Source organism: Protopterus annectens, chromosome 8.part0 (genome assembly GCF_019279795.1).
Source record: "Protopterus annectens isolate FY-2018-M chromosome 8.part0, PAN1.0, whole genome shotgun sequence".
Lineage (NCBI taxonomy): Eukaryota > Metazoa > Chordata > Ceratodontiformes > Protopteridae > Protopterus > Protopterus annectens.
The window spans coordinates 1,794,354,681-1,794,375,608 of record NC_056741.1 but is presented as its reverse complement, the minus strand read 5'-3'; the positions used below and the strand labels follow the sequence as shown (position 1 = coordinate 1,794,375,608).

General features: G+C 45.0%; 1 protein-coding gene across 1 annotated transcript in view; it reads right to left on the bottom strand.

Moving 5' to 3' along the window:
* CNOT1 (CCR4-NOT transcription complex subunit 1) overlaps positions 1 to 20,928 on the bottom strand; it is a 4,219,019-nt gene that overhangs the window by 3,041,259 nt on the left and 1,156,832 nt on the right. Inside the window, exon 11 of the mRNA XM_044079520.1 lies at positions 20,641 to 20,768. Coding sequence (XP_043935455.1) covers positions 20,641 to 20,768 — 128 coding nt within the window. The remainder of the gene's footprint in view (positions 1 to 20,640; positions 20,769 to 20,928) is intronic.

The window sequence follows — 20,928 nt, the reverse complement described above, 5'->3', positions numbered from 1 at the left end:
GAGCCATGGCTAACCTGCAGTGTGGGTAGGAATGGGTTCCCCTGCTTATGTACCACATAACTGTGGTGATGTCGATCAATAGTTGACCTGGAAAAATAAGGCATTTGAAGTCTGTCAGAGCATTCTGTACAGCTAACATTTCTTTTTGATCGATATGCAAGCGCATTTGCTTTGGGCTCCAATTGCCTTTAATACCTTGTCCTGCCATGTGAGCCCCCCCATGCATAGTCTGATGTGTCTGTTCGCGTTTGGGAGGCAGGGGGTACAGTGAAAGGGAGTCCTTTGTTGTGGTAGCAGGCCTCTGCCCACCAAAGAAACTCTGCCCTTAGGCAAGGAATGATGGGAATCATTGTTTCCAGGTACTGAGAAATCTGACACCACAGACTTAAGTACCACTGAAGTTTCCTCATATGCAGTCTTACATATGAAATTAGCAGAATGCAAGAGGCCATGAACTTGCAGTATTTTTCTTGCAGATAGCTGGGTTTTGGTGGCCAGTAGATTGAAGTAGTTGGTCAAATACATTTGTTTTTCTGGAATGAGGAATGCCATCTGGGAAAATGTGTTCAAGCTTGCTCCCAGGTATACAATCGGTTGGCTGGGTACCAGATGTGATTTTTTTTCATTGATGGTGTTCCCCAGGTGAAGTTAGAAATCTCTCTACAAATGTTAAATGTCAGGTGCTGGAGTAGCAATTTGACTGTTCGCTTGAATCAGGCAATTGTGCAAGTATGTATAAATTTGAATTTTTCTCTGCCTGCAATATGCAATGGCTGGTGCTAGGCATTTTGTGAATACCCTGGGCGCAGTAGATAAGCCAAAGGGAAGTGCAGAGAATTGATAATGCATAGAGCCTGCTCTGAAACGTAGTTATTTCCTGCAAGATTCCCTTATGGGGATGTGCAGATAAGCTTCTTTTAAGTCTAGGGTGGCTAGCCAGGAGTCCTTGGCTAGCATAGGAAGCAGCTGTTGAAGAGTAAGCATCTTGAACCATGGAACCACCAGGAAGGTGTTGAGAATAGACAGATCCAGGATAGGGCAACCAAGAGTTTTCTTTCCTGGGGACTAGAAACAGTCTGGAGTAAAAACCTTGTCCCCTATGCTCTGCTGGGACAGGTCGAATAGCCTTGATACTGAGAAGAGAAAGTACTTGCTTTTGGACCTCTGCCCACTGGTTTGTGGAGGTCGTCTGGCCATCCACTTGGGGTTGAGAGTGAGTGGAATTAGAATCTGTATCCCTGGGATACAATATTCAAGACCCATCTGTCCTGGGTAATGTACTCCCAGTTTTTTGCATGCATGGCAAGTTTTCCTCCTAAGGGTGCAAGTACTTGGGCAAGGCTTGGAAGAATTAAGGGCAAGTCATTGTGAGATGTTACCATAGGATGTTGGCTTACTACTCCCTGTTTTAAAGGTGGGAACACTCCATTGCTTAGATCTGTGCATACCCCGAGACTGTAATCATGGTGGTATGCTGCCCCTGGGTTAGGACTGAAGGTCTGGGAGAGGCTGGAAAGGGCCAATTTTTTGAAAGCCAATACCTACTGAATTTTAGGTGTCTGTACCTGTATGAAATGCTTAACAGTTTGCACAGATTTAGCTTTTTCCTCCATCTTTTTGAGACTTCTGCTTTATTGCTAAACAGGCGTTCTTGATTTAGTGGTGCATCTAGTAATTTTGCATTGACATACTCTAGCAAGATATGTTCCTTCAGTCATGCATGCCTTCTAACAGGCCCAGTGACAGCAGCCCTGCAAAATATTTCTAAGGCATCAAAACCACATTGCAAGTTAAGTTTTCCAACTTGGTTAGCAGAATGCATTAACTCTTGTAAATATTTATGTTCTGCGCAATCAGGAATCAACAATTTTCTGTTTAATTAGCTCCACATGTTGCTGATACTTCAACAAACTGGCAATTTAAAGCCCTGATGGCAAGAGTAGCATGGGTGTATATCTTCTTACCCCCATCTATCTAGAGCCCTACAGTCCCTGTCCGAAGGGGTAGGACTTTTGGCTATTGTAGGCTTAATGGCTTTAGGTCCCTGGGAAATGGTCTCTGGATCTGCAGTAGGATTCAGAGAGAAAAACTTGTGGGAATCAGGAACTCTGTAGAACCCGTCAGGTTTGCTGGCCACTGAAGGCAAGGTAACAGGGGTAAAAGCTGGATTCCAAGAAGACATCTACAATCTCCAGAACAGGGGGTATAAGCTAGAGGCCTGTGCTGAGGCAGGTCTAAAAATTCTCAGTCTCTTTTTGGACTGCGGGTAGTCCTGGCATTCCCAGCAGAAATGCTCTCTTAAGGTATGCAAGGTTTCATCAAAAGAAAAGTCCTCTGGAGGGGAGGCAGAGGGGATGGAATCCTTTGCATCTAAATCCTCACAGGTAGATAAAGAAATGTCCTGGTAATCAAGGTCATGGTCTCTAGAATCAGAAGGAAAATCAATCCTTTGTCTTAGAGGGGGAAGGCTGGCGTTCCCTAATAAAAGTTATTAGGTCTTCAGCCATTCTAAGCATTTGTTTCCGTGGCATGGGAGCTTGAGCATGCGCTGTGGTCATCGGTTTTCTAGGAGAAGTGCGAACTCTGGGCCTGAGAAACTCTGTAGACTTGGTCAAACACGAAGATGTCCGTTTAATACAAACATCAAAAGGCTGGAATACACCCTCAGAAGCCAGTGCCTGCACAGCGGCTCCGGACCCATCCAAGGTAGAGACATCCGCAGGTTCCATAGTCGAAGAAGCAACTTGCGGACTCCAAAAGGGTCTCAGCAAAGGCGTGTGAATCTGTAGAAGCGGGTATCAGGGGCTGCGAAGGCGCCTCACTGAGTACTGGCCTATGCGGTTTGTCTCTGTCTTTATCCTTACGGTTTTTCGGAAGATCAGTAGTCAGATGGCTTATCGAAGCCATTTCAGAATACGGAGAATGAGAGCGAAAGAATTTAGCGACAAAAATAGCCCAAAGATGAATAGTTTGGGCATTTAACAAGTCACAAAACAGACAGCGAGGAACATCGTGATCTGGGTCTAAACAGATGGCAAAGTAAGAATGAAAATCTCTGTGAGGTATTTGCTTTCCACAGGCAAGACTATTAACTTTTCTGACATCAGTTAGAGCAAGAAAAAAGGATCACAATGGAGTATTTATCTTTTAGAAGACTCCAGGTCTGAAAATCGAAAAACAAAAATTTTAGGAGACAGCCGACCGGCACCTGCGAACTGCTTCTGCTTTAGACACTGCATGGCAAGAAAGACAGATGCAATGGCGTCGGCTGCATGTTTTATACCCATGACATCCTGACATCATGGAAGGAGTGACAGCATCTGACGTGGAAATCCAAAGACGGATATTCAGGCCGACTGAGGGCTACCTGCAAGCAGATAACCCTAATGTGTTGACTGCAACAGTGAAACATGAAAAACATCAGGCTGTACTGCCCCTCATGGAGAGCAGGGAATGGACTTTTTTGGCCTCTGCCCACTGGTTTGAAGGAAGATCTGGGAACCCTTTTGGGGTTGGCAGAGTATGGAAATAAAATTTGTATCCCTGGGACACTATGTTAAGGACCCATCAGTCTTTGGTAGAGGCCAAGTTGTTTGCATGAAATGAGAGTTTTCCTCCTGAGGGCACAAGTAGGTGGGTAGAGGTAAGGGGTGGAGGTGTAAAGTCATTGCAAGTTCTTTCCATAAGGGGGTGGCTTAGTACTCTCTGTTTTTGAAGTGGAGTAACTCCATTGCTTGGATCTATGCAATCCCTGGGACTGCTGTCGGGGGGGGGGGTCTGCTTGGCCTAGGTCTTGGCTGAGCTGGCCTGGAGAGGGACGGAAAGGACCAGTGCTTGGAGGGGCAATGCCTACTGAACTTTGGAGGCTGGACCTGCAAGTCGTCTTTAACTGTCTGCACAGATTTAGCTTTTTCTTCCATCTTTTTTAAGACCTCTTCTGCCTTGTTGTGTCCAATAGTTTTGGATTGACATGGTCTGGCAAGGTCTGTTCCTTAAGCAAAGCATGCCTTTGTAAGTACAAAACCAGTGACTGCTGCCCCTGCAAGATGCTTCTAGGGTGTCAAAGCCACATTGCAAGTTGTGTTTAGTAACTTGGCTTGCAGAATGCATAAGCTCTTGTAATTCTTTTTTTTTGCACAAGCAGGAAAGGTAGACATTTTTTGTTTAATGAGTTCCATGGTATGTTGCTGGTATTTCAGCATGTGGAACTGAATTTAGTGCTCTAATGGCAAGAGTTGCAGAGGTGTATACTTTTTTACCCCATCTGTCTAAAGCTCGGGAATCCCTGTCTAAGGGGGTGGGATTCTTAGCTGTGGTTGCTTTAATTCCTTTAGGTCCTTCGGAGATGACCCATGGGTCAGCAGCAGGATTTTTTGAAAAGGAATTTGAGTCAGGGACTCTAATACCGGTCAGGGTTCCTGGGAGCAGGAGGAAAGGTGTCAGGAGTCAAACTAGATTCCATAAAGACATCATCCACAACATCCAAGACTGGAGGAATGGCTAAAGGTCTGTGCTGTGGTACATCTAAGAATTCCCAGAGTCCCTTATTGGACTTTGGATAGTCCTGACATTGCCACTGGAAATGCCCCCTTAAAGTATGTAGGGTTTCACCAAATTAAAAATCCTCTGGAGGAGAGGCAGAAGGAATGGATTCCTCTGAATCTGAATCCTCATAAGCAGATAAGGGTTGCATGTCTTCATATTCAGAACCTCAGAATCATCGGACTCCTGGTCGGAAAAAAACTGCTGGGGACAAGTATCTTTCTTCTGGAAGGGGTAAGGCTGGTCTTCTCCTAATAAGCATAAGGTCTTCCGCCATTTTAAGCATTCGAGACTGAGGCATGGAAGCAAGTGCATGTGCTTGGATCGTTGCTTTTTTTTAGGCGTAGTTCGTACCCTGGGCCTTAGAAACTCAGTTTTAGAAAGAACCGAAGACTTGAAACTTGCCGGTTTGTGTCGTGTATCGGTAGTGCAAAGAACTTCCTTGGAAGCCGGTGCCTGCTCAGCGGCTCCGGGCCCATCCAAGGTAGAGACATCTGCTGGATCCTTAGTCAAAGAAAACTCTCACGGCATAGCGGACTCCGAACAGGTCTTGGTAGCAGCCTGCGAATCCACAGAAGCAGGCATCAAGGGCTGCGAAAGCACCTCAGTGAGGACCAGGGAACTGACTAGCTTAATGGAAGCGTCGTCTGCAGTTTTGGACCTGGCAAGTCTTCTTTATCCTTATGTTTTTTGGGACGATCGGCTGTTGGATGGCTTACCAAAGCCATGTCAGAATACGGAGACAGAGCGAAAACATTTAGCTACAATAACGGCCCGACATACAGTTCTGGCGTTCAACAAAGCACAAAAGTGACAGAGGTGCGTCATGGTCTGGGCCTAAACAGGTGACGCAGTAGGAATGGAAGTCTCGGTATGGTATTTGCTTTCCACAGGCGAGACCATTGTTAACTTTTTCTGACAGAGCAAGAAAAAAGGATTCCCAGGTACTTAGCTTTAGAAGTCTTCAACTTCAATTTGGAAACGAAACTCAGATAGCAGCCGACCGGCACTCGTGCAAACTGCTTCTGCTTCGGGCTCCTCGGCAAGAAAGACTGATGTAATGGCATCGGCTGCCTGATTTTATACCACTGACTATCTGACATCAATCCTGGAGCAGCAGCAACCGACGCAGAAATACTATGCCTCTGGTATTCGGGCTGACTGAGGGCTACCCCTGGCAGGAAAACTGAAGTGTGATGACTACAACAGTGAAACACGAAGAACATCCTTAGCTGTCTGTGTACATACAGGGAGTGGAGTATTCTTTCACTTTCACTGGTGGGAGAGGGGAAGAAGGTGGGTAGAGGAATAGATTGGTTTAAAGACAGATCGTTGACCACCTTAAGCATAAAGGAAGGGTTGGTTCATAAGGTTACTATGTCCTTATGGAAGGTAGTGTATGCCCTTAGGACCTGCAACTCTGACACCCTCCTGGCTGAAGTTATAGCCACCAGCAGTACTGTCTTCCATGTGCACATTTGCAGAGTAGCAGTACTAGCTGGTTCAAATGCAGACTGAGTTTTTCCAGGATGAAGTTCAGGTCCCAGGGTGGCGGGATAGATTTTCTTGGTGGTCGGATGTGCAAGACCCCTTTTAAGAATAGTTTTAACATCGAGCCTAGCTAGTAGGAAAGGGTCTAGTGGGAGGCAGGCTGAAATTGCTGAAAGGTGGACTTTCACTGAAGAGTATGAAAATTCCCTCTTAACTAGTTGACGCAAACAAGCAAGAAATGGGTGAAATGCGATGAATGGATTCACTGCCCTTGCCCAGACACCATTTGGAAAATCTCTCCCATTTAGCCTAGATAGATTTCCTTGTAGGTTTCCTGACCTCCCTCAGGACTGAAAGCACATCCTCCAAGTAGAGGTGCCTGAAGGGAATTAAAAGTTTATCACCTACAGTATCATTGCCAACATCTGCAAGTGTGGGTTCCCTTTTGTTGCGTCAGAAAGTCCACCTTGTGGGGTAACTTATGGTGACCGCCCCTGGCTAGATTGAAAAGTGTGGGGGTGAGATCAGTGCTGCCTTGGCCAGTAGGGGGTCACCAACAAGATTCTTGGTTGGTCTCCCCTGAATTTTCAGAAGGACTTTTTGAATTAATGCAAAGGGTGGAAAGGCATATAGAAAGCTCCCCTTACATGAAATGCTGAATGCATCTATTCTCCTTGCTAGTGGAGAGTGGGTCTTGGAGCAGAAAGTCTGCAGTTGTCTGTTCTGGAGGGAGGAAAACAAATCTACTTGGTGTGCCCCACCAGTGGACAATGTCTAGAAAGACATTCCTGTCCAGCATCCTTTTGTCATATGGAGAGGATGTCGTGCTGAGAAGGTCTGCCCATTTGTTGTCCTACTAGGGGATGAAGGATGCCTGCAGGAACAAGTTGCGCTGAGGTGCTAGGTCCCAGATTAGTAAGGCTAGTCTGCAGAGGTGGTAGGCTTTTATCCCTCCCTGCCTGTTGAGGTACCACAGGACTGTGGTGTCTTATTCGGAGAACACCTGGGTGCAAAAGGGGAAGGAAGGCTTTCAATGCCAGAAGGATTGCTGTTGATTTCCCTCATGTTGATAGGTTTGTTCTTTATGGAAGGGTGCCACTTTGCTTGTACCCTGTAGTTTGACATTGTAGCTCCCCCATCCTAAGTCTGATGCATCTGTATGCATGAAGTGGTTTGGGGTGGGTAACTGCAGTGGAAAGCACAAGTTCAGTTTAATTTGCTGAATCCACCATTTTAATTCTGACTGTAGGCAGGGCAAGAGGGTGATTTCTTGTTCTAAAGGATGCTGATGTTGTGACCATACATTTTTGTAGATACCACTCCAGCTTTCGCATGTGCATTCTGGCCAGTGGTAGCATGGGAATGGTGGCTGCCATTAGGCCCAAGATTTGTAGACACTGCCTTGCAGTTATCTGTTGGGTCTCCATAAGGTTTATGAAGTGGGAGGACAAGGAATTGACTTTGTCCTGGGGAAGAAAGGCTTTCATTATGTCTGTCCTGATCCTGCAACCCAGAAATGTTTTGTCATGTTCTGAAGTTGAGGAAGATTTTGGGAAGTTGAAGGTGAACCCCAGACTCTGAAGCAGGCAAATCGTGAAATGTAAATGGAATTGCAGAGTTTCCTTGCATTCTGCTAAAATAAGGATGTCATCCAGCTAAGGGTAAATCTGAATCCCTTGTGTTCTGCAACAGGCTAAGGCAGGTGTCAGGCATTTTGTGAGCAGTGGACAAACCATAGGGCAATGCTGTAAACTGAAATTGAGAGGAGGGTACAGAAAAACTTAAGAATTCTCTGTGGGAATTTTGTATGGGGATGTGCAGTCAGGCTTCCTTCAGGTCAAGTGTGGCTATAAAGGCCTTGGCTGGCATAAGAGGGAATAAAGTTTGTAGAGACAACATTCTGAAGGTGGGAACCTTTAAGAATGGGTTCAGAAAGTAAAGGTCTAGAATGCGACTCCATGGTCCATCTTTTTTGGAGACCAGAAAACCTCAAGTAGAAGCCTTTTCCTTCCTGCCCTGGTGGGACAGGTTTTTTTGTTCCCAAGTTCAGGTCTTGTAAAATCTGTGGGAGGAGGTGTCTGATTTCTTGGGGGGAGTATGCCCCTTAAGGGGGGGGGGGCTTTCTCTCCAAGAAAGGAAGCATCCTTTTTAAACTATAGCCATAACCCATTTGTCTGTAGTGATGGTTTTCGAAAAGGGGAGGCAGTGGGAGAGGCGGGCAGAAAGGGAAAGGTGGCCAAGGCAGTCCTGCATCGTCTCCTTCTCTGTCTTGAAAGGGCTGCCTAATGGGGGGCTGTGAGACAGCTGGCCTGGAAGAGGTTTGTCTTCCGGCCCTCCTGCTGTGTCTGGAAGAGGAAGGTCCAGCAAAGGAGGGTGATTCTTCTGACAAATGTAGCTTTGGCAGGGTAATTTCTGTAATATTTATGAATAGGAGACACAAGAAGATGCTTGAGGTCTTGCAATTCCTTACTCTTTTCTTGCAGATTTTTAAAAAGTCCTGCTGACTGTTTAACCAAACAATAAGTTAGGGTCTAGAGGAGCATCTAAGATTTTAGACTTGAAGCCCCTCCAGTAAGTGTTGTAGACGTAGCCAGGAATATCTACAAAGTACAGAGGCTGCAGATCGTGCAGAAGCCTCTACAGCATAACTACATCTAATGGAATGTCTGGCTACTTAGACAGCCAGACAGTTTAGATACTATATCAGATTTGGTGGGGCAGTCTGGGGTAGCAGCCAGCAGAGTAGAGGCTTGAGAGACAAGGTCCAAAGCATATTTAGTCATATGGGTTTGATAGTTGATGGCTCTGAAGGCCAATGTGGAAGGTGTGTAAACCTTCTTTCCAATTCTATTAAGAGTTTTACTGTCCTTGTCTGAAGGTTATAGGGAGGCAGACAGAATATAAGCCTCTTGCTCTTCTTCCCAGTCTTGTGAAGTGTGCAGTGGAAGAGAGGAGACAGAGTCCAGCCTAGGGCTGAGGAGACGAAGGGTGGATGGAGAAGAGGCTGTGGGTCTAAGGGCCATGAAGGCCTGCATCAAAGATGAGGTGAAGGACTACCAATCAGGTAGGCCTTCAGCAGATGTAACCAGATGTTTGGTTTTCTGCTTCTTTTTACTGGAATAGTCTTAGGCAAAGGCCTGCATTCGGGTGCATGGTTAAGGGTAGCGGTTTCAGAAGGAGAGATCCTGGTCGGTGGCCGAGCTGTGTCTAGTTCTCGACATCGGCTGTAGCCGATGTCTGAATAAGTCAGTGGATGTGCTAGTCAACTGAGAAGCAGCTTCCTTGAAGGGTGACAAAGTAGACGGATCTGATGGACGTCCCTCAACTCTTAAAATCGACAGCTGGCAGGGCGTCTGAAAGCGGACAGGTAGTGACAGTGGACCTAGGAATCTTTGCCTTCGTCCACGGAGGGTCAGTCAGAACTTCCGAAATGGGATCCATCCTTAGCGCTAATTTGTTTAAGTCGCTGACTTTCTAGATAAAGATTGAGAGCAGCCAGATGGCTCTGTAGGGTCTTAGGAGTGAAGGATTTGCAGATGGAGCAAGCGGTATGGTCGTGCACTCTGCCTAGGCAAAATCTGCAGCAGTCGTGTGTATCTATGTGGTATCTGATGCCCACATTGCCATTTACCCTTTTTAGCGGACATCGGCTAAAGGTTACTACAGCAAACCAAGCTTTAGCTAGAAATCAAAGAAAAAACCCCAACAGGGTACTTAGCTTTTAGACATTTTGAGGTGAAGGAGCGAAGCACATGTTATGACAGTAGTCTGCAGCTGAAAAGTTCTGAGGTATGTGCATGCAGACGTCACATTTAAGGTCCCTGGTTTATGGCCCTACGTGTGACGTCCCACACAACTACAGCAGCAAAGCTGAGGTTTTTGTATAGGAGCCAATGTACGGGTCACCTGAGGAGAGAAATCCCACACCAAGAATACTGCAACATACGAACAGAAGGACATGACCTAGATTCTGGGGCCTGACCTAAAGATGACTGATTCCTATATCCCAAACAGGGATCTGGTAGAGCCTGGTTCCCCCCTTCGACTTTGGTAGTAACAGACATCAGAGTAACTTTCACAGACATGCCAGACGGTACTTCAGAAGCAGCTTCCTCGAGGGGAGACACTTAAGTAGATGGCTCTAGCAGACGCCCCTCAACCACTATATCAGCGATTGGCAGGGCATCCAGAGAGGCAGAGGTAGTAGGCTGTGAAAGCTTGACCTTTTTCTTGGTGGTTCCATCTCAGTGGCCAATTCTGGATCCATCCTTAATGCTAACTTTTTAAACCTCTGATTTTCCAAATATAAATTGAGGGCACCCAGACGGCTTCTAAGCATTTTAGGGACGCAGTACTGGCAGACAGCTCAGGAGGTATGGTCGTGTTTCTGGCCTAAACAGTATATGCACCGGTCAAGGGAGTTCTTATGCGGAATTTGACATCTACATCGGCATTTACCCTTCTTAGCGGACATTGGCCAAGAACAAGCAAGCAAACCAAGCACAAGTGATGAATAAAATTTAATAATTCCCCAACGGGGTACTTGGCTTTAGACGTCTTGAAGGTAGAAGAGCGATGTGATCGATTTGATGTTCAACTGAGGCAAAAAACTTATGAGGTCTGTGCATGCAGATGTCAAATTAAAGGTCCCTGGTTTATGGCCCTGTGTGTGATGTCCCACGCACCAACAGCAACCAAGCTTAATCTTTTGTAAAGGAGCAGACGATTGGGTCGCCTGAGGTGGAGAATCTCACAGTAAGAATATTGCAACATGGGACATCATCTGCTCTACCTAGGAAAGTGTGGCTGGGGTGGGGGGGGGGGGGAACTAAGCATCCATTCACTTCCCCCTCTGCTCTACCTAGGAAAGTGTGGCTGGGGTGGGGGGTGGGGGACTAAGCATCCATTCACTTCCCCCTCCTTATAGCTAAGCATTTGAGTTAAAGTACCTAAGAAAATCCCACCTAAGATTGCATTAAGTAGCTGGGATCCTCTGTCAGAAACTCCATTTCCAAACAAACTGGCTACTGAACAAGATATCCAGTTGCTGTAGTTTTGACACTATCATGCCTATATTTTTAAGACATGTGACTCATCTTGTGTGCCTTGTACTCACATTCACAATCCAGATTTTCACAGTGACTCATCCTTGACATCTGATTTTAGTTCTTTCCTCAGAATGGCCCCTTGGGTCTTGTGCAATGTGGGTTTGTTAATTATCAGCCCTGAACAAAAGGGCAGCAGACTTTCATTAAACCTAGGAATGCTTCTCTCCTTACTTGGGAAGGTGTTGAGGGATGGAGCTAATGTACAGTCAAACCCAGCACCGTCATGGGAAGCTACAGCTAAGTTCCACATCAGGTTCTTGCATAGCTACGAGAAAATCCACTGGCAACACGTCACATTTTTGACAGTCATATATAAATCCAGCTGCAAGGATGGCATCATAAAATCATCTTCAAAGTCCTCAAACTCTGAGAATACTACTGTTGATAAAGCCCCACACCAAGGACTAGAGTCCATCATCTTGTTGGACATCACTTCAGACCATTTGTGTGTTCCTTCATCAGAATGACGGCCCTCCCAAATCAGCTATTCTCAAGAAGTTAATTTGAAGTACTTATCTTTGAAGTGTGGCTTAAGCCTTTCCTGTTTTCTGAAGAAAGCTGATCAAAGTCTAGCATGGCAAAACCCTGCTTAAGGAGGGGCCTTCATGACCTACAGCAAGGTGACCCACAGCCCTGAAAAATGGTGAGGAGTTAGGTGGAATGGCAAAACAACTGTCAAGCTTCCAAAGTTCTGAAGGCCTCAAATCCTAGTACAAGATGATGGCCAGTCCCTATCACATGAAATTCCATACTATGGAATTCAGCTTTCAGCACTGATCCTGATGGGATGGGAATATGTACAATTTTATACCTTAATCTTTTTAACAAACAGTATAAATCGCAGGTTTTTTTTTTGGACTTCTATCCACCCCCCCACCACCACCACGCCCCCCCCAAAAAAATGGAATGTCAAGTACTTTCATGGACACTTTTTTTTTTTTTGCAAAGAGTATTTTGGTAGCATACCTCTCTTCAAGAAGTTGTGCAACAGTAACTGAAGTGAGAGAGCTCAAGTGGAGTCTCCTTTTAACCTTTCAATAAACTTTGGTAACTTCAGCTATACACTACGTGCAAACTATCCTTACAAATTCCCCGAACCATTAGATTTAAAACAAAAGGGAATTGTATGTGGTGCTCCAACAGTCAACAAGTGTTACTTCTCTATGGGTTTCCTGAAATATAGCTTCCTTCTGTCATCTTGTGTGTCAAAAAAAATCCACAACCATAACTGAAGCAAGGGGTAATATGAAATCTTGAAAGAAATGTACATGCAGCTCAATGCTAAAGTTTGCTTTACTCCATGGTTTTGTGATTTGTGTCCTCAAAAATCTCATTCGAACATCCATCTCGGTAAGGCATCTGAAGACCGTAATGACCTCAAAAACTATACCATTGGAGTCCTAGACTATAGCCTTTCTTGCAGAAAGTACAGTTGTGTACACTTACCATAAATGCAGATGTTAGAGTGTATTCACTGTTGCAGTCATCACACTTGGGTTATCTGTCTGTAAATAGCCCTCAGTTGACCCGAATACCAGAGACTTAGTATTTCTGCATCAGATGCTGTCACTCCAGGACTGATGTTGGGTTGTCGGGGGTATAAAAACAGGCAGCAGATACAATTACATCAGTTTTTTTGCCCCAAATGTCAGGAACCCCCCAAATAGGGAGCTAAATTATGGTGGGGGAAAACACCACCAGTAAAAAGTAAATACCAATACCCCTGAAAGGGGCGAGTAAAAGGCATAGAGATGAGAGAAAAAGAGAACCAGGGGGCTGGAGGGAGGAAACCAGGACTGCAACAGTGAATACACTAACATCTGCATTTATGGTAAGTGTACACAACTGTACTACGTTTTTTGTGTTTCACTGTTGCAGTCATCACACTTGGGTAGATTCCCAAAGCTAAAGGATGGAGGCAGTCAAGAAGAGTTAGGGCTCGCTAGAATGCCTTGCAGGCCTGCTGTTGCAAAACCTGCCCTGGATTTGGAAAATATAGGCAGGTGGTGAAGGTGTGTACAGAACTCCAGGTAGCAGCTTCCAGGATGTCCCTGGGTAGGGACTCCCCTGAGAAATGCTGTAGAAGTAGATGTTGCCCTAGTGGAATGTGTTCTGACCCCCTGAGGGGCTGGTTTCCCATGGTGCTTGTAGCAGAAATGGATGCAATGTGCTATCCATGTGGAAATTGTTTTTGAAATGGACTTGCCCTCTGCCCCTGTTGCAAAGCTGACTAGTAACTGGTCAGATTTTCTGAAGGGCTTAGTCTTATCAAGGTAGAATCTGAGCCGCCTCTGCATGTCCAAGGAGTGCAGGATATTTTCCCCTTTATTTTGAGGATTAGGGAAGAAAGTTGGCAAATGGATGGATTGGTTGACAGCCACACTGGACACCACTTTAGGCAGAAATGAAGGGTTAGTCCTGAAGGAAACCCTGTCAGCATGAAAAATGAAGGGTTCCACAACTAAGTGCTTGAAGCTCAGACACTCTTCTAGCTGAAGTGATGGCCAGAAGCAAAGCTGTTTTACAAGAAAGGAATTTTAACTCTGCTGACTCTGCAGGTTCAAAGGGGGAGGGGTGAGCTTTTCCAGTACAAAGTTAAGGTCCCAAGCAGGGGTGGGTGCTCTTCTTGGTGGCCTTAAGTTGTTTGCCCCTCTCAGGAACTGTTTGATAAGAGGGTGCGAGAACAGAGGTAGCTCAGAGTTGTAATGAGCCGAAATGGCTGAGGCATGTATCTTAATGGAGAGGGACAGGCCTTTGTGGAGTAGATCTGCTAAGTAATCCAAGATTAGAGGCAGGGGGGGGGGGGCAGAGTTGTGTCCTCTCCTTTAGACTGAATCCAGGAGCAGTACCTTTTTTCCACTTATCAGCATAGGATTTTCTTGTACTGGGTCTTCTGGCTTCAAGAAAGACGTCCAGCTTAGGATTGCTGGGGGAGGATTCAAGGAATAAGCCAGGCTTGTAAGATTTAGGATTTGCAGTTGTGGATGCAAAATCTGTCCCCTCCTACTGACAGAGTAGGGTTAGGTTCTGGTGTAGGTGCCAGGGTGGCACCGGTGTCAGGCTGCACAGGAGAGGGTACCAGTGCTGGCATGGCCAGTCTGGGGCAATCAGAATTGTCCTTGGTCTGTCCGGTCTTATTTTGAGTAATACTACTGGGAGAAGGGGCAAAGGTGGGAAGACACAGATCAAGAGATTTAGCCACTGAAAAGATAGGGCATCCACTTTCCAGGCCCTGCTGTGAGGAATCCTGGTGCAAAATTTGCTGAGCTGGCAGTTGCAGATGGAGGCAAAGAGATCCACCTCTGGGGTCCCCCATTTCTGAGTCAGAAGGCTGAAAGTGCTGAGCTCCAACTGGCACTCGTGTGGGTCTAGGAGATTTCTGCTCAAGTCATCTGCCAGTGAGTTGTTTGCCTGGCAGGAATTGAGCTTGCAGATGGACTCGCATGTCCAACGCCGTATTCCACAAGGCCATGACTAACCTGCACAGTGGGTTCCCCTCTGTTGATGTACCACATAACTGTGGTGTTGTCCGTTTTTATTAGCAGTTGTCCTGGAGACAGTAGGGATCTAAAAGATGTCAGGACGTGCTGCACAGCTAGCATCTCTTTTGGTCTTGTATGCAGATGAATTTGACTTGGGATCCAGTGGCCCTGAATGCATTTGCCATCCATGTGTGCTGCCCAGGCATATTCTGATGAGTCTGTGGTTAGGGTTTGGGCGGCGTGGGGTTGACTAAAGGGCAGTCTCTTCTTGTGGTTGCACACTGCTCCCCACCAAAGAAGCTCGGTCTTTAGACAGGGTAGGATAGAAATTACCATTTCCAGGTCCTGAGAATGTTGGCACCAAACACTAAGTACCACTGAAGTTTCCTCATATGCAGTCTGGCATATGGAATTAGCAGGATGCATGAGGCCATGAACCCTAGGGCCTGCAGGATTTTCCTTGCAGATAAGCTGGGTTCTGGTGGCCATTTGATTGAAATAGTCCATCAGAAAGGCTTGTTTTTCTGAAGTGAGGAATGTCATCTGGGATGCTATGTCCAAGCTTGCTCCCAGGAACACAATCTTTTGACTGAGCACTAGTTTTGATTTATTTTCGTTAATGGTATACCCCAGGAATGAGAGAAGGTTTTTTACGAATATCAGGTGCTGCAACAGCAATTCCTGTCTGCCTGTATCAGCAGTTGTTCAAGTATGGGTAATTTCTTTGACAGCAGTAAGCAATGGCTGGAACCAGGCATTTTGTGAATACTCTGGGAGCAGTGGATAATCCAAAAGAAAGTGAGAAGTTATAATGCATAGATCCAGCCCTGAAACGTAGATATTTCCTACATGACTCCCTTATAGGGATGTGCAGATAGGCTTCTTTTAAGTCAAGGGTGACTAACCAGGCATCCTTGGCTAGCATAGGTAGAAGTTGTTACAGGCTAAGCATTTTGAATTTTGGTGCCAATAGGAAGGTGTTAATTGAAAGACCCAGAATTGGGCGCCAAGAGCCCTCTTTTCTGGGTACCAAGAAAAGTCTGGAATAGAATCCTTGACCTATCTGTTCAGCTGGAACAGGTTGAATAGCCCTGATAGAGAGCAGGGCTAGGACTTGGTTTTGTGCCTCTGCTCACTGGTTTGCAGGAAGGTCTGGGAACCCTTTCAGGGTTGGCAAAGAGTGGAAGTAGAATTTGTACCCCTGGGATGGAGTAGAGAAGTCACTGCGAGTTCTTTCCATAAGGAGGTGGCTTACCACTCCCTGCTTTGGGGGTGGGGGCACTCCATTGCTTAGATCTCTGCATACCATGAGACTGTAGTCTGGGTGGTTTATTTCCCTTGGGTCTAGTTTGAGATGGCCTGGAGGGGGCTGGAAAGGACCAGTGTTTCGAATCTAGGAGGCTGTACTTGTAAAAATTCTTTAACTGTCTGCATAGATTTAGCTTTTTCTTCCATCTTTTTAAGAACCTCTTCTGCTTTGGTGCCAAACAGATTTGTCCTTTTTCAAAGGAGTGTCTAATAACTGATTTGACATGGTCTGGCAAGGACTACTCCTTAAGCCAAGCATGCCTTCTCAGTACAGAACCAGTGACTGCTGCCCTGCAAGATGCTTCTTGGGCATCAAAGTCACACTGCAATGTATGCTTGCTGTCTTGGCTTGCAGAATGCATAAACATCTGCAATTCTTCATTTTCTGCACAGTCTGTAAAGGTTGCTACTTTTTGCTTAAGTTCCATAATATGTTGCTGGTATTTCAGCATGTGAAACTGACAATTCAAAGCCCTAATGGCGAGAGTTGCAGAGGTATATATACTTTCTTACCCGAGCTGTCCGAAGCTCTGGAATCCCTGTCCAAAGGGGTGGGATTCTTAGCTGTAGTTGCCTTGATACCTTTAGGCCCCTGGGAAATGACCTCTGGGTCGATAGGATTTTTAAAAAGGAATTTGTAAGAGGCAGGTACTCTGTAATGTCTGGCTTCCTAGGAGCAGGGGGTAAAGTATCAGGAGTAAGATTGGATTCCATAAAGGCATCAACAACTTTCAGGACTGGGGGTATTGCTAAAGGCCTATCTTATGGCAAATCTAGAAATTCTCTGAGTCTCTCTTTGGACTGAGTATAGTCTTGGCATTCCCAGTGGAAATACTCAAAGTATGTAAGGTTTCACTAAAAGAAAAGTCCTTTGGATGAGAGGCAGAGAGAATGGGTTCCTCTGCATCTGAATCCTCATAAGTAGTTAAGGGCATGTCTTCATAATCAGATACCTCAGAGTCGGACTCTTGGTCTGTTGAAGCTGCTGGGGGCTGGTCTCTCTCTTAGCTGGGAAAGGCGGACATCCCCTAATCAGCATAACAAGGTCTTCTGCCATTCAAAGCATTTGATGTTGTGGCAAGAAGTAGGTGCATGTGCTTTGGTTGTCTGTTTTCTAAGCGTAGCATGTACTCTTGGCCTTGGAAACTCTAGTTTTGGACAGAAGTGAAGTAGTCTGTGTCGAACATCGGTAGTATAAACAACTTCCTCAGAAGCCAGTGCCCTGCTCAGTGGCTCTGGACCCATCCAAGGTGGAGACATCCGCAGTGTCCACAGTCAAAGAAGAGTCTTGCAGCCTACCAGACTCCGAACAGGTCTTGGTAGAGGACTGCGAAAGCGCCTGAGTACCGGCGAACTGGCGACTAGCTTAACAGAAGCGTCATCGGCAACTTTGGACCTGTGCGGTCTCTCCGTCTTTATCCTTACTTTTTTCAGAAAATCATTAGTCGGATGGCTTACCAAAGCCATTGTGGAAAACAGAGAATGAAAGTACTTAGCAACAATAAAGGCCCGAAGACAAAAGGTTTGGGTGTTGAACAAGGCACAAAACCGACAGGGAGGTATGTTGTGGTCTGGCCCTAACAGGCGAGGCAATAAGAATGAAAATTTCTGGTGTGGTATTTGCTTTCCACAGGCAAGACCGTTAACTTTTTCTGTCATTGGTTAGAGCAAGAAAAAAATATTCCCAACGGGGTACTTAACTTTAGAAGATTTCAGGATGATTCAATTCGTAAACAAAAACTCATGTAGCAGCGACCGACACTCTTGTGAACTGCTTCTGCTTCGGGCTCCTCGGCAAGAAAGACTGATGCAATGGCATTGGCTGCCTGTTTTTATACCCCTGATGACCTGATGTCAGCCTCGAGTGACAGCATCCAATGCAGAAATACTAAGTCTCTGGTATTCTGGCTACCTGCAGGCAGATAACCCAAGTGTGATGACTGCGACAGTGAAACACGAAGAACGTCTGGGCAGTGGATTCTCAGACTCACCATCTCTGGGGAAAATCTTGGGTGAGGGAAATCTGATCAGAGTGGATGATGGGTCTTACTTCTCTGGAGCAGAGGGTACTGGACCTGAAGGATCCGTCTGATCTGGAGACCTTTTACAGGCTCTCTCTACTCCCTTCTCTGTGGATCTCTCATTCTTTACAGTTATCTTCCCCTTCCCTTGTCCATTTTCTTACCCAAGGAAGCTAAAGCTGGTGTGGAAGTACTAGATGTTGAGGGCTGAAGACAAGATCCTGCCTGAGGGGTAAGCAAAAATATTAGTTTCTCTTGAATGGCCCTAGTTTCAAAAGAGGCACAAAAAAAAAAAAAAAAAAAAACAATTTGGGCTCTGCCCAAATCAAGGCAAACTGTGTATGGCTTGAGGTGGAATTTTATGTCCAGAAGCCATGCACTTAAAGCGATGGGTTTTCTCAGACAGTGTAAAACCAATACCAATCAAGAAAAACTACACACAGCACACTTTGCAAATGTAACATTAATGACCTCTTACATACCCTAATACGACAGGGCTAGAAAAAGGGTTAGGGAAGGTGAAATCTCTATTAGAAAAATAACTATCACTTCTTGTGAAAACTCAGAACTCTGGAAAATGCATCTGAAAAATCAAGTGGCAAATGACATCAGACACTAAAGAGGGAATGAGGGAATTATGGGTAGCAGAGTAGTCACAGATGCAGACTCACAGCTTTAGGAAAAGGTACAGAGATCCGATCCAACAACCCAAAGGTTGAATCAGACAAAAATATACATCAGATCTTGCTTTTAAGATATTTTCAAGAGAAAATGCTTAAAAGGTCTTACTAGGGGGTTGTAAAAGATGGATTCTTAAACTCCCTGCTCTGCTTAACATGAAGATTCAGGACAATCGCATCAAAGGACCACTACGTTGCTCTCCTTAAAGGCCACATCCTGCCCATTTTACATACAGCCACTCCAGCTTCAGTGTTAAACATTAAGATTGTCTATCACAGGCATTGTACCTCCCATGTTCTCACTTCAAAATACAAAATGGTACCAATCAGGCTCCCTGTCGAATAGGTTTTCATTACTCACTCGGTTATAGTAAACTAGTGTACTTAAGGTTTCTCTTACTTGGATTCAAAAGACTTGAAAGACCTCCCCCTGTAATGCGAGTTGATGTGTGATGGTCTGTTTAAACAAAAAAGCATACTAAACAGTTAACACTCAAGCAGTAAGTGTAGCTGTTGCAAAATCTTCCTAATCAGTTATATGGGTATGTACTGCCCTTATGGTACTGCTGTAATAACTTCTATATTGTCTACTGGATTGCAATTTCTCATCCACAGATCAAGTTGTGACATTTGGTTCCCTCTCTGAATGTAAATCTCTAACTACTAGGGTATCGCTGGGATCAGTTCTGAGCCCTCTCCTGTTTGGCATTTATTAAACAGGCATCCAAGGCAACATCCCAAAAGTGTGGTTGACCAGGTTTGCTGATGAGTGCAACCTTGGCACTACTACCTGCATGTCCACTAACAAAACAGCTCCAGCAAGGGCTGCAATACCCATGTGCACAGTTTATCAAAAATGGTCTCAAACTAAATGAAAAAGTGTGGCATAGCAGCATTTATTAGCAAGGTTGCTCCCTTCTCGGGTTATAAAAGATACTCTTCAGACAGATATGATCTCAGAAAATTAAGTATTCATGTGTACTACACTCTCACTCATTTGATCATGTTTCCACCAGTCAGGAAAGCCTATCTGGCCCCATTACAATTTCCAGGGAAATATCTTCAGGATCCAAAGTAGTCATCCTACCACTGTACTCTTCCTTTTTCAGATGCAACATCAAATACAGAGCCCCCCCCCCTTACTGGTATGTACAAACCCAAGTATATCTATCAACTGCAAAGTCAAAGATTTCTAACCGAAATGTTAATGGTTTAAATGATTCTATTAGTCTAACAGATTAGCACAACTCATACTCAGTAGCCTACAGGTTGCTGTGAGGTGACCGGTCTTGCTTTTCAAGACATGACAGACTTCGTCCAAATTTGACCTATTTTTTCAGAAAACCAGTGGCTTTACAAATGACCTATTTTTTTCACAAAACCAGTGGGTTTACAAACACCTGAACTAAGGACCTAAACCTACAACAAAACTCACTGGAGAAAGGTTCCCAAAATATTTCTGAGCCTATGAAATAAGTTTCCAATGCAGGTCAAAGTACTACTATGGCTACCCTTAAGGTCAGTTTTGGATAGACAAGATAAATTTACACCAAGGTTTTCACATACAGTTCTGCTCAGTTTAGGAAGAGAGCCCAAGTGCTTGGAAAGGAAGGCAAGACCTTCCAAGTTTGTCTGCTTAAAGGTGTATACAACTAGGAATCTTAAGGTTCCTGTAATTACTTGCATAGTATGTTACTATGCAATAGCTGCTCAGTATAACACTACTGAGCTATGATCCACTGCAAACACTGCTACTCTTAAGTTTCACAATACTTGCAACAGTGTAGTAGCAAGTTTTCCTATTGCAGTCTGTTACAAGCTCATAGCTGCAAAAAAAAAAAAAAAAAATAACTAAAAAATAATAAAGGAATTTTATGACAAAGCTGAAGCCATTACCATAAAAATCTGACATTCTGTGCAACTGACCATGCAAGTGTTGAGCACAATGAACTAGCCTTTATGTAGCACTCACAACTCACTTGAAAATGCCAGACATGCAGCTACGTACCACGTGGCAATTTCCCTATTATCATCTTCAGGTGGTGCTTTAAGGATATCTGTGTTAACTGTGTGACAGGGGTAGTCAGCAAAACAAAAGATGTCCGGGTTTAAGAGAGAATGTTGGATGAATGAAAGCTGAAAAATGAATACACACAGAATCAGAGAAACTGTCTATACATTAAAAATACTCTATCTGAAACAATTGCAAAACACATTTCAACATTCAGAGCCCTGATCAAGGGGAGTCTTTACAAACCACAGCTTTGGTTAACAACCAAATCCTTAAAATGCATGC